Consider the following 12,771-nt stretch of genomic DNA (forward strand, 5'->3'; position numbering starts at 1 on the left):
TGCAGGTTAAAAATGCCGTGTTGGCAGGAGCCAAGGGAATCATCTTGTACTCAGACCCAGCTGACTACTCTGCTCCTGGTGTACAGCCATATCCCAAAGGGTGGAACCTTCCTGGAACTGCAGCCCAGAGAGGGAATGTGTTAAATCTGGACGGTGCTGGTGACCCCCTCACTCCAGGTTATCCAGCTAAAGGTAATAGATGAGCCTATTATGGCCCACTCATTTCTGCAAAAATATTGCTTGTCCTTAAAGAAGGCGTAAAAGTAAGCATCTATAGAATACCATTAAAATTGTGCACAATTGTATTTCGGATTGCTACTGCTGGAAATTTAAAAAAATTTCCCTTTTATTATTTCAGCTTTAAGTTTCCATGAGGTGTGGACGTGGAGGAGGGAACAGACAGTTCAGTTCTCTTCTGCCTTTAGTAGAGGTTGAAGAACACATGTCCGGAGTAATACTATTCTTACCAAACTAGAACTTAGGGTTTCTGAATTGTGTAATGATTTAATTTTTCTATAGATCACATATTTTTATTTTTGAAAATATCAATGAGTTTTTTTGTGTGATTTAATATGTAAAATGTGAAAGGTTTTCACGTATGTGTAACCATATCCACAATCAAGATAATGAATGTGTCCATTACCCTGAAAAGTTTCATCTCATCTTTTTGTGATGCCTTCCTCTCAACCCCACTCCCTCCCTGCCAATCCCTAGGAACCATTGATTTGTCTTCTCTCTAGTATAATTATTTTGAGCTTCAGCTACGCTGATGTCTGTGTCAATATTTCAGTTCTTTCTGTCATGGTTGTTGAATGGTATTCCATTGAATGGATACTCTACAGTTTGTTTATTTGTTTACTTTTTCTTGGGAATTTAGATTGCTTGAAGTTTTGGAGATATTACACATAAAATTGCTACGAACAGTTGTATGCACTTCTTATGTATATATACTTTTGTCTTTTATGAGTAAATGAATAGAAATGGCATGGCTGGTAACATGATAGATGATTTTCAAATTGTTTTCCAAAGTGGTTGTACCATTTTGCATTCTAGCAGCAGTGAGTGAATGTTCCATTTGCTGCATCCTTGCCAGCATTTAGTATGGTTGATCTTTTTAACTTTACATTCTAATCGATATGAAAGTCTCCAAGTTACAATTCTTTTTCAACGTTTTGGTAGCTATTCTGGTTCCTTCCCATATGAATTTTAGAACTGGCTTATCAATTTCTACCAAAAAGTCTCCTGGGAAGTTGATTGAGGTTGAATTAAATCTATAAGTCAGTTTTGGGAAAATTGATATTTTAAAATATGGGATCTTCTGACCCATCAATGTGGTACAGCTCTCGATTTACTTAGGTATCCATAACTTTCAGTGCGTTTGTTGTTTCACTGTACAGGCCATGTGTATCTTTTTTCACATTTATCCATAGTAATTTCATAGTGTTATTCTTTTTTAAATTGCATTTTAAATTTCGATTTCCAGTTGGCCGTTGTTAGTAAATGGAAATGTTGTTTCTAGAGGAAACATACTGATCTTGTATATTGATTTTATATTCTGTAAACTTATCAGTAATTAGTTCTGCTAGGTTTTTGTGGATTCCATCAGCTTTTGTATAGGTGATCATGTCATATGCACATAAAGAGAGTTTTATTTCTTTGTTTCTATTTTGGATGCCTTTTCTTTTTCTTTCCTTATTGTAGTATCTGGTACTTCTAGAACATTGCTGTAAAAAGTTGTTAGAGCAGATATCCTTGCCATGTTTCTGCCCCAAAGACTGTCCCTGTCTTTCTCTGTTAAGTAGGATCTTAGCTATAGGTTTTTTTTTTTCTTTCAGATTTTATAGATTCTTTTTTTATCAGATTGAGGAAGTTCACTTCTATCTTAAAGTGCTATGAATTTTTATCTTAGCACATTTATCTCATTTGACTAGCAATGTGTACTGAATTTTGTCAGATTCTTTTACTGTACCTAATGAAATGATCTTAAATTGTTCTTATCTATGTTTTCTTCAATTATACATATTGATTGGGGGGGTGCACCCCATGCAGCTTATTAGATGTTTTCAAATAAGGTATTAAAGGCAGGCCATGCTTGTAAAGACAGAATCCTAACCACTAGGCTACCAGGAAATTCCCCAGATTGATTTTTGAGTGTTAAACCAAAACAACCTGAGATAAACTCTAATGGAACATTCTTTAAAAAAAAAAAAATTATTTATGACTACTCTGAGTCTTCATGGCTGTGTGCAGGCTTTCTCTAGTTGTAATGACAGGGGTTACTCTCAAGTTGCAGTGCAGAAGCTTCACATTGCAGCGCCTTCTCATTGCGGAGCACAGACTCTAGGCACATGAGCTTTAGCAGTCGTGGCACTCAGGCTCAGTAGTTGTGACACAAGCGTGTAGCTGCAGCATGTGTGATCTTCCTGGACCAGGCACTGAACTCTTGCTGCTGCACTGGCAGGTGGATTTTTAACCACTGGACCACCAGGGAAGTCCTCATTGTATTATTCTTTTACGTAATATTGGTATATTACTGGATTTGTGCTAAAAATTTTGCTAAGAATGTCTTTAATAATGACGGATATTGTCCTATCAGTTTACTTTCTTGTAGTTTCTCTGTCTCATTTTTGTAGCAGTAACATTGACTTCATGGAATGAATTAAATATTACTTCGTCTTCTTCATTTTTCTGCAAGTGTTTATGTAGAATGGGTTTGATTTTGTCTGTAAATGTGGCTCAGTGGTAAAGAATCCACCTACCAATGCAAGAGATGCCAGAGATGCAGGTTTGATTCCTGGGTCGGGAAGATCCTCTGGAGGAGGAGATGGCAAGCCACTCCAGTATTCTTGCCTGGAGAATCCAATGGAGAGAGAAGCCTGGTGGGCTACAGTCCATGGGGTTGCAAAGAGTCAGATGTGACTGAGCAACTGAGTGTGACATGGCATGATGTAGAATCTTTCAGTGAATCGATATGGGCCTGGTATTTTGTTGGTAGGAATGTTTTTAACTGCAAATTAAATTTCTTCAGTAGGTATATGGCTGTTTACATTATGTATTTAATCTTGAGTGAGATTTGCTAGTTTAAGATTTTGTCCATTTCATCTAACTTGTTAAATTTATAGGCATATAGTTGTTTGTAATATTCTTCCTTTCTTCTCTCTCTCTCTTTTCTGAAGGTACTGGAGTGCTATTCTCTCTGATATTGATGGTTTATATCTCTTTTCTGTTCTTGATATGTCTTGCAAGGGATTTATCAATTTTTTTAATCCACTCAGAGAACCAGCTTTGGATTTCATTGATAATTTCTATCATTTGTCTGTTTTCTATTTCTAACATTTCTGCTCTTTAGTAGGATATATCCTTTCTCCTGCTCATTTTTGCTTCATTTGCTCTTATTTTTTCAGTTTCTTAAAGTGGAATCTGATGTAACTTGTTTGAAACCTCTCTTTTTTCTAAGATAGTTGTTTTAATGCTCTAGAAAACTCTATTTCGGCTGAAACCACAAGTCCCAATTAGAATTTAAGCCTGACAATACTTTTTATCTTTCTTTAAGGAGAATATTGTTATTATTTGAGTAAGAAATTTTCACTTATTCCCAATACCACTTAGTTCAGTCACTCACTTGTGTCTGACTCTTTGCAACCCCATGGACTGTAGTACACCAGGTTTCCCTGTGCATCATCAATCCCGGAGTTTACTCAAATTCATGTCCGTCAAGTCAGTGATGCCATCCAACCATCTCATCCTCTGTCCTCCCCTTCTCCCTCTGCCTTCAGTCTTTGCCAGCATCAGGGTCTTTCTCAGTGAGTCAGTTCTTCGCATCAGGTGGCCAAAGTATTGGAGCTCCAGCTTCAGCATCAATCCTTCCAATGAATATTCAGGACTGATTTCCTTTAGAATGGACTAGTTGGATCTCCTTGCAGATCAAGGGACTCTCAAGAGTCTTCTCCTAAACCACAATTCAAGAGCATCAATTCTTCAGTGCTCAGCTTTCTTTATAATCCAACTCTCATATCCATATTTGACTACCGGAAAAACCATAGCTTTGACTAGATGGACCTTTATTAGCAAAGTAATGTCTCTGCTTTTCAATATGCTGTCTAGGTTGGTCATCACTTTCCTTCCAAGGAGTAAGCGTCTTTTAATTTCATGGCTGCAATCACCATCACAGTGATTTTGGAGCCCCCCAAAATAAAGTCGCCACTGTTTCCACTGTTTCCCCATCTGTTTGCCATGAAGTGATGGGATCGAATGCCATGATCTTAGTTTTCTGAATGTTGAGCTTTAAGCCAACTTTTTGACTCTCCTCTTTCACTTTCATCAAGAGTCTCTTTAGTTCCTCTTCATTTCTGCCATAAGGGTGGTGTCATCTGCATATCTGAGGTTATTGATATTTCTCCCCGCAATCTTGATTCCAGCTTATGCTTCATCCAGCCCAGCATTTTGCATTCCCTTCAGTTCTTTTTTAACAGTTCTTTCTAGTTTCAGAATCTGGGACACATTTTCCAGGTATTTAGTTAACTGAAGCTTCTCTAAAAAGGATTCAAGATATCCTTAAGGAAATAAAATATTCTTGGAAAATTCAAGAGAATTACATGAAATGTCAAAGCAAATATAGGAATCTGTAATCCCTGTAATTGAATTTATATTAAAATGTAAATGATTTAATTTTTTACTGCCAAATTTAAATAGACCATATTGGATGAAACAGTCAGTCATGTTGGGGGAACTTTAAAATTTCGGATATAATATCAAACATATAGCAAATCTACATTAGTAATAACAGGAATTCTTTTATACCCTTTGCTCTATTCTTCAATTGTTTTCCTCTTATGCAATTGATTTCTGCAGAATATACCTTCAGACTTGATGTTGAAGATGGAGTGGGAATTCCCCAAATCCCTGTACATCCCATTGGATATAATGATGCAGAAATATTATTACGGTATAGTTTTCTAGCTGTATTTGAGAATAAGATATATATTACAGTAAACATCTATTTTCTCTTCTAAAACCTACCTATGTTAAAAGTGAAGCCTTGTATCAGAATTGACTCCTGAAGTAGGAAATATAGAACACATCTTTTTCTCTGTAAGGAAAGAGCAGTTTATTAAATAAGAAATAATAAGAAAACATTCCTGTATTTGCTACAAATGAAAGTATCAAAAGGAAAAACTATGTCTAAAGATAAAAATATTGACTTGAGATTTTTCAAGTAGTTAGGTTATCTTAGGTATTTGTATTTGACCTGCATTTCAAAAATGTGGTGATGCCCACAACTCACTGGATGTGTAAACTTACACCAGTTACCCAGTCTTTCTCCGATTCAGGTTCCTTCTCTGAAATGAAGACAGAACTAGTTTCTGCCTGATAGAGTTATTATGAATAGATGAAATCACTATATAAATATCATAGGAAAAACATTCAGTCAGTGTTTGCTATTACTGTATTGTATAACTGTTGGTTCCTTTTCAGATTTCCTAATGTCTATTTTTTGTTTAATGTATGTGCAAATGCAATTCAGTAATTGATTTTTGAGTGGCTACTGTGTAACCAGCAGCTTTTCTATAAATTAATTTTTTCTTCTCCTTAATTTCATATGTTTAGGATTTCTTGAACCTAATGCTTCTCTATGTAAATCATTAAAGTCAGAAGCAGAGAGGCTGATGCACTGATGTTTCCCATTTCCCCTCACTATTTTGGTTGTTTTTTCTTGATGATGGACAGGTTGTTTTTTAGCTCTCTTTTTGGTGGGAGGCTGTGCTGTGAAGCACATAGGATCTTAGTTCCTCAACCAAGGCTTGAGCCCAGGCCCAGGCAGTGAGAGGCCAACTCACAACCTCTGGACTGCCGTGGAATTCCTCTCCTTAGCTCTTACCACTAGCATATCAACATTTTACTTATGTATCTCAGTTATAGTTCTCTCACTAGGGTGTAACTTCTGCAAGGGAAGGAAATTTTATAGTTCCCAGCACTTAGTAAATCCTCAATATATATTTGTTAAATGTCTGAATAAAACCTCATCAGTTTACTTTGTGATTTCTTTTAGAAATTGTGATGCTCAGCTTTTTTTCTGTCATTTTCATTTTCTCTTGACAGCTATTTGGGAGGAATTGCTTCACCAGATGACAGCTGGAAGGGAGGTCTTAACGTGAGTTACAACATTGGGCCTGGCTTTATAGGACACGATTCTTTCAGGTAGTTTTATGTTACTTTCGTATCCTAGTAAAAGTTTACGTATTTAATGGAAAAATGTCAAGATAAGTGTTCTGCCAGTTTTGGTTTGCTTATCTTTTTTTTCTCATTTTTCATAGTGAATAATTATCATTTAGAAGTACTTAGAGCTTCCCTCGTGGCTCAGATGGCAATGCAGGAGACCTGGTTTCAATCCCTGGGTTGGGAAGATCCCCTGGAGAAGGAAATGGCAACCCACTCCAGTATTCTTGTCTGGAAAACCCCATGGACACAGGAGGCTGGCAGCCTCCAGTCCAAGAGGTCTGCAAAGAGTTGGACATGACTGGGTGACTAAGCAAAATAATTACTTATGAAATGATGTATTAAATTCTTCTTCCAACAGGGATATCACAACATTTGTTTTTTCCATCTCAAAAATTGCTACATTTAAGTTACAGGTTTAACATTTTAACTCACCCCTCTTTTTATCTGAAGTATTTATTTGGCTATGGCAGGTCTTGGTTGAGGCATGTGGTATTGTCGCTGACCAGGGACTGAGCTAGGGCGAGTCTCGGCCACTGGGCCACCAGGGGAGTCCCTTAACTTCCCTCTTTACCTAACGTTTTTAAATAGCTCTTCAGATAGCTGTCAAAGTGCTATGCATGTGAAGCACTAGCTTAACTTGAAGGAGTAAAAGAGAAGAGAGACAGGTTCCAGCCTTTTTACTGATCACTTCCTATGTGTGTGGGTTAAATAAGTTAAAATGGGTATGTACATAACTGTTATAAGGCTCAATACACTTATTTTAGTTATTATTGTTATCAACCCATGATAGCACCTTTGAGGAGGCATGATCATAGAATATGTTTCACTGAGCTTAAGTTTACAGAAAGAGTAAGTTTTCCAGTGGATCAAGTTAGGCAGGAAATGTCAGTGGCAGAGAACAGCTTGTCCAGAGTTGTAGAACATCATGGCATGATCAGAACTTTAAGTACTTTGATTTGCTTGAAAGGTAGAGAGGAAGGGAAACTTAAAAACTGATGAATCGCAGAAAATATAGCTGTTTTTATTAAGACAAAATTATTAAGTCAGTCTTGTTCACTAGAAATTTACTGAACAATATGAAATTGTATTCTGAGAATGTCTTTTAATTTCTATTGAAAGTTTTATTTCAGAAATTTTAAATTATTGCTGCTGACAAGTGTTCAGCCATGTCCGACTTTTTGCAACCCCATGGACTGTACCCCGCCAGGCTCCTCTGTCCATGGGATTTTTCCAGGCAAGACTACTGAAATGAGTTGCCATTTCCTTCTCCAGGGGATCTTCCAAACACAGGGATCAAACCTGGGTCTCTTGCATCTGCTACACTGGCAGACAGATTCTTCACCATTAGCACCACCTGGGGAGAAGGCAGTGGCACCCCACTCCAGTACTCTTGCCTGGAAAATCCTGTGGACGGGGGAGCCTGGTGGGCTGCAGTCCATGGGGTTGCTAAGAGTTGGATACGACTGAGCGACTTCCCTTTCACTTTTCACTTTCATGCATTGGAGAAAGAAATGGCAACCTACTCCAGTGTTCTTGCCTGGAGAATCCCAGGGACGGGGAGCCTGGTGGGCTGCCATCTATGGGGTCGCACAGAGTCGGACATGACTGAAGTGACTTAGCAGCAGCAGCAGCACCACCTGGGAAGCCCTTTAAAGTATTAGGAGTTCAGTTTTATTTTATAGGAATTTTAGAAATATTGTTATGTAAGTGCTTATTTATCTCTGTCTCTCAATTAGAATGGACTTCTTTTAATATAAGAGACTTTATTATCTAATTATTAATACTCTCTCCAGGTACACAATGAAAGATATATGCCTTTCTGATTTATGAACAGAAACATACAAACACAGAGAAAGCAATAAACACATAGCTACAGTCACAGTTCAAGAGTAAGGTCAGAAACAGAACATCTCCCTGGTGAAGATATCAAAAAGCTGTCCATCTTCACCATGAGCAAAAATCCCTATTTGATTTGAACTCAAAATGGGCAGATACACAATTAAAAAAAATAATAATTGCTAAAAACAAGACTCAGTGTCATTTCTCATCTAAGAGATCTTAATAATAATGTATTGATCAACTTATAAAGATTACCAGATGATAAGACCTGAAACCAAATTCTTTACCATTGTCACCACAAATGGGTTTAACTTATCTTCTGTAAGCAAACCAGAAACATAAACAAAACACAGAATCAGTAGAAAAAAGTAAGTTGGAGATACAGAGATTCAGCCACGTTAAAACTTTATTGCTGCTTGGAATGTACATCTGAGTCAAGGAGGACGTGTCTGGGTAAGCTGCCCCTTCCTGGCTCTCCAAGAAGAACCCATTGTACATCTCAGTGGGACTTCCAGAAATGTAAAGGATGATTTTTTTTTTCCTTAAGTACAACCATAATTCTCATACGAATACAAAATGAGTTTGTGTAAAAATTTTATTTAATGCAATCAAGGGAACCCGAAAGGAGTTAAAAGCTGGTTCAAAGGAGAATTCAAAGATGATACAAAAAATAAGCTCCATAGGAATGCTGCAATAAGTATGCTTAATAGCTGAAAAACTGATTTCTTTCACACTAGGAAAGGAAAGTTTATGAGAGAAATTGTGCATTTCAGTGGACATGAATTATTTGTATTACCAGATTTCCACCAGTTAAATTCTGTCTCTGTAGAGTTTTTAAATAGTCTTATCAAACAAAGACTTTGATAGGCAGAAGTAACTGATATGTGAGCTGAGTTTGTTCTCAGATTTCTCCTGTATTTCCCTATATAAGAGGATATTCATTCCTTTTACAAATATTTATTGAGCATTTACTGTACCCTGGCACTATTCTGGGCACTGGGGATTCAGCAGTGTACAAAACAGGCAAAACCCCCTGCCACCTGGAGTCTATATTCTTGAATTCAGTTTATTTGGAACATAATGAATGTGAAGTGATAGTAGGCCATTATGGGCCATTATGTGTAATTTAATCTTATCGGCAACATCTCTTTAGTGATTAACTTGTAATAAAAAAAAACATGTTCTTCCCTGTTACAAGGCGGGGAAGGAAAAGGCCCATTTGAGTCAAATTGCCCCCAGGACAGGTCTTGTGATGGTGCCAGACTGGAGGCTCAGGTTTGGAAGGTTCAGATACTGCACAGGGGTTCCTTGTGTCTGTGTGGCTACACCCCTGGCTGATGTCATTGTCATTCAGATTCCTGGCAAGTCAAATTCCCTCAGCATAGAATCCCAAATTGAAGATCAAAGTGTTCTGGAAATCATTTCTGTCAATGGTAAAGCAGGAGATGCCCCAAAGTCAATCTCCCAAGTTGTCCAGAATTTCAGGAACTTCATTTGCAGAGCCCACAATGTTCTTGCTGACCCACTGGAAACCATAACAGTACTTCTCTATGTAATTCTTTCAGGTACTTTTGGAGTCAGTGATACTAAAAACTAGAAAAATACAAAGATTAAAGATACAGATGACCTTCTTGGAGAATCTGAGCAGATAGCTAGTTTATTTTCCGTTTAGATTAAAATAGATTGTCTTCTCTCATTCCTCATTGTTACAGCATTCTTTTATTTTCTGCATTTAATTACATATGTCAGTGAAGTTGGGTTTCTTACTAGTAGATCTTAGGCTTATTTATTTAGAAACATGCTAAAGAATAATTTTGCTTTTTACTATTAATTTTTATCATTCAGAAGCAAAAATAAAATCTTTTACCAAATGTCTTAAAATACAGAACAACACCTATTGATTAGTTTTCCCCAAAGGCACTTTTTAGTTGAATACTATTCATGAATTATATACACATTCAGAATCACAATGTACTTTTGGGCGGGGGCGGAGGAAACACCAGAATCTACACTTAACAATATACAGGATTTGATGTGTTAGTTCTTGCGTTCAAAAATGAACTAAAAAGTAGAAAGTTCTGGGGTTCCCTGTGCCCTTCCCATGAGCCTGCCATAGATTAAAAATTTTTGTTCCCCTCTGATAAAGAGGCTCAACATTTTCCCATGTCAGTTCGGCTTTATAAAATGTGAATGGCATTTTTTTTTTTATCATTTTCTGATCTTGATTGTACTTTCCTGTGAATTCTGGTTTGGTTAATTACAATTGATGAATGAATATTTAAAAGGCAGGCCCAGATCAGAATCAACAGTGATGGCCTGGAACAGTTTCATCATATAGCTGTCTTATACATTTTAGCAGGTATTTCTCAAACTGCCATTTAACAATAGAGTTTATCATGTTTCTTGTAGGCAGCACTCAATCAGCTCTTTAACAGTATACTGATGGACCATTTTGATAATCTTGGAAAATGTTAACTGAATATCAGGAATTAATATTACTATAAAACAAATTAAAAATAAGCTTCTCTGGAGACTTCCCTGGTGGTCAGTGGCTAAGACTCTGGGCTCACAATGCAGGGGCCCCGGGTCCAGTCCCTGATCAGATCTCACATGCCATCACTAAGATCTGGTGCAGCCAAATGAATAAATATATACTTTAAAAATTAGGCTTCTTTGACCTTTAATAGATAGATAATAGGCTCTCCCTTATTTTTGTAATTGCATAGCATTTAAAAAGTTTAGAATGAATACACAAGCTGTGTTTAATAATAGAATATTTTGAACTTTAAATATCAACAATAGAGTTATAAGGGAGGAAAAATATAAAATATTGATGTTTGGTTTTTAAAATTTGAATTTAATGTGCATGCTTCAGTACACAGGAGTATGATGTCATGATATCTGCAACTTACTTGCAAATGGCTCAACAATATTACAATTATTTGAGTTTGTGTGGTGGGTATTTGAGAAGTTACTGCCCTGTTATACAATTTTCTGTACTTTTGAGATTTCTTATAATAAAACAGTGGAAGAAAGCTGATAGACATAATGCTCCATGTGAAGTAATTTGTCCCCTTTGAAATTCTAGGAAGGTTAGAATGCATGTTTATAATATCAATAAAATCACAAGGATTTACAATGTAATCGGAACTATCAGAGGATCTGTGGAACCTGGTAAGTTGATGGATTATTGTAGATGTTTGGCTTTACCAGATTGCAAGAAGATTTTAGTCCACAGCTAATTTTTTTCTGGCTGATGTGAAATAACTAACTTTGGAAGAAAAAAGTATAATTCTAAAAGAAGACTCTACATTAGGGTGTTCATTTCTATGGGGAAACTCAAGGGGAAGTTTTTTTTTTTTTTCTGATTAGAACATAACATTCTTAATATGCTTTATTTTTAGTGCAATTTTAGGTTCAGAATAAAATTGAGTACTAGGTACAGAGAGCTCACATGTAACCCCTGCTCCCCTCAAACCCCACATGTAACATATGTACCGTGGTGGTACATTTATTAGAGGAAGTTTAATTTGAAATCATAAGTTGTACTCTTTATAAATGTATTCAAAGTTGAAGTTCTTTTGAACTCATTTTTTCCCAGACAGATATGTTATTCTGGGAGGTCATCGGGACTCCTGGGTATTTGGAGGCATTGACCCAACCAGTGGGGCTGCTGCTTTGCAAGAAGTTGCCCAGAGTTTTGGGAAACTGCTCAGTAGTGGTAAGTAGTGTTTCTGTGGTAGGTGGTGACAAAAAGTGACCAACTGAAATTTCCTTTGCTTTTAGACAGATATACCTAGTTATGTGTATTAACAATGATTACAGGCTGGAGACCAAGAAGAACTATCATTTTTGCCAGCTGGGATGCAGAAGAATTTGGACTTCTGGGTTCTACAGAATGGGCTGAGGTAAATAAGACAGAAGAGTTCTTGTTTTCTTGGTCAACAGGCAACAGATATTTATATCTCACAACTGAAGTGACTTAGCATGCATGCATGCATCAGAGAAGGAAATGGCAACCCACTCCAGCGTTCTTGCCTGGAGAATCCCAGGGACGGGGGAGCCTGGTGGGCTGCCGGCTATGGGGTCGCACAGAGTCGGACACGACTGAAGCGACTTAGCAGCAGCAGCAGGATAGTCACAAATAGATTCCATTACCTAATATGGTTTTAATTTTGATAGATACTCAAGAGAATTTAGGAATTAGAGTTTGTTTTTACTTTCATAGCAGATTGGCAAAACAGAATATCCTCTTAATTACTGGACTGTGAACAAATTTATTATTGTCAAAATATTTTAGTTTGTATTTGATTTGTAAAAAATCTATATGTTCAGAAAGTAGTTAAAACTGGCAGGCTGTTTCTGACAAATGACTTAACTTATTCAAAAACTGATACAGATCCTTAGAGTTACCTTTTTCAAGTTTTTGAAGTTTCTTTGTATTTCTTCTATCTAAGAAAATATAAGATGTTCTATTGTGGTGACTATATTATAATTTCACATTTATAGATTTGATACATAATTGTTAACATGGGTTTATTTTACCATTCATGAAAGTGCCTGATTGTGGAGTATGAGATGATAATTTTGTAAATTGACTTATTTTTTGCTTCAGCTATGATTAATTCTGTCACTGACTCTTGATGATTTAAGTGTCTCTCCTAGGCTCCCCTCTGTCATCCTCTTCCTTTAGCCTCTCTGTCCAGTATCTCT

The 12,771-nt window shown here is 36.8% G+C and overlaps 1 protein-coding gene across 2 annotated transcripts in view; it reads left to right on the plus strand.

Annotated features, from left to right (window-relative positions):
- The window catches only part of NAALAD2 (N-acetylated alpha-linked acidic dipeptidase 2), a 51,202-nt gene that overhangs the window by 15,837 nt on the left and 22,594 nt on the right, over positions 1-12,771 (plus strand). Inside the window, exons 6-11 of one of the 2 annotated variants that reach the window (XM_068979089.1) lie at positions 6-192; positions 4,852-4,945; positions 6,100-6,198; positions 11,147-11,232; positions 11,660-11,779; positions 11,884-11,966. In XM_068979089.1, coding sequence (XP_068835190.1) covers positions 6-192; positions 4,852-4,945; positions 6,100-6,198; positions 11,147-11,232; positions 11,660-11,779; positions 11,884-11,966 — 669 coding nt within the window. The remainder of the gene's footprint in view (positions 1-5; positions 193-4,851; positions 4,946-6,099; positions 6,199-11,146; positions 11,233-11,659; positions 11,780-11,883; positions 11,967-12,771) is intronic. The other variant, XM_068979090.1, reaches the window with a different exon arrangement.

The sequence above is a fragment of the Capricornis sumatraensis genome, chromosome 8 (assembly GCF_032405125.1).
Source record: "Capricornis sumatraensis isolate serow.1 chromosome 8, serow.2, whole genome shotgun sequence".
Classification (NCBI taxonomy): Eukaryota; Metazoa; Chordata; class Mammalia; order Artiodactyla; family Bovidae; genus Capricornis; species Capricornis sumatraensis.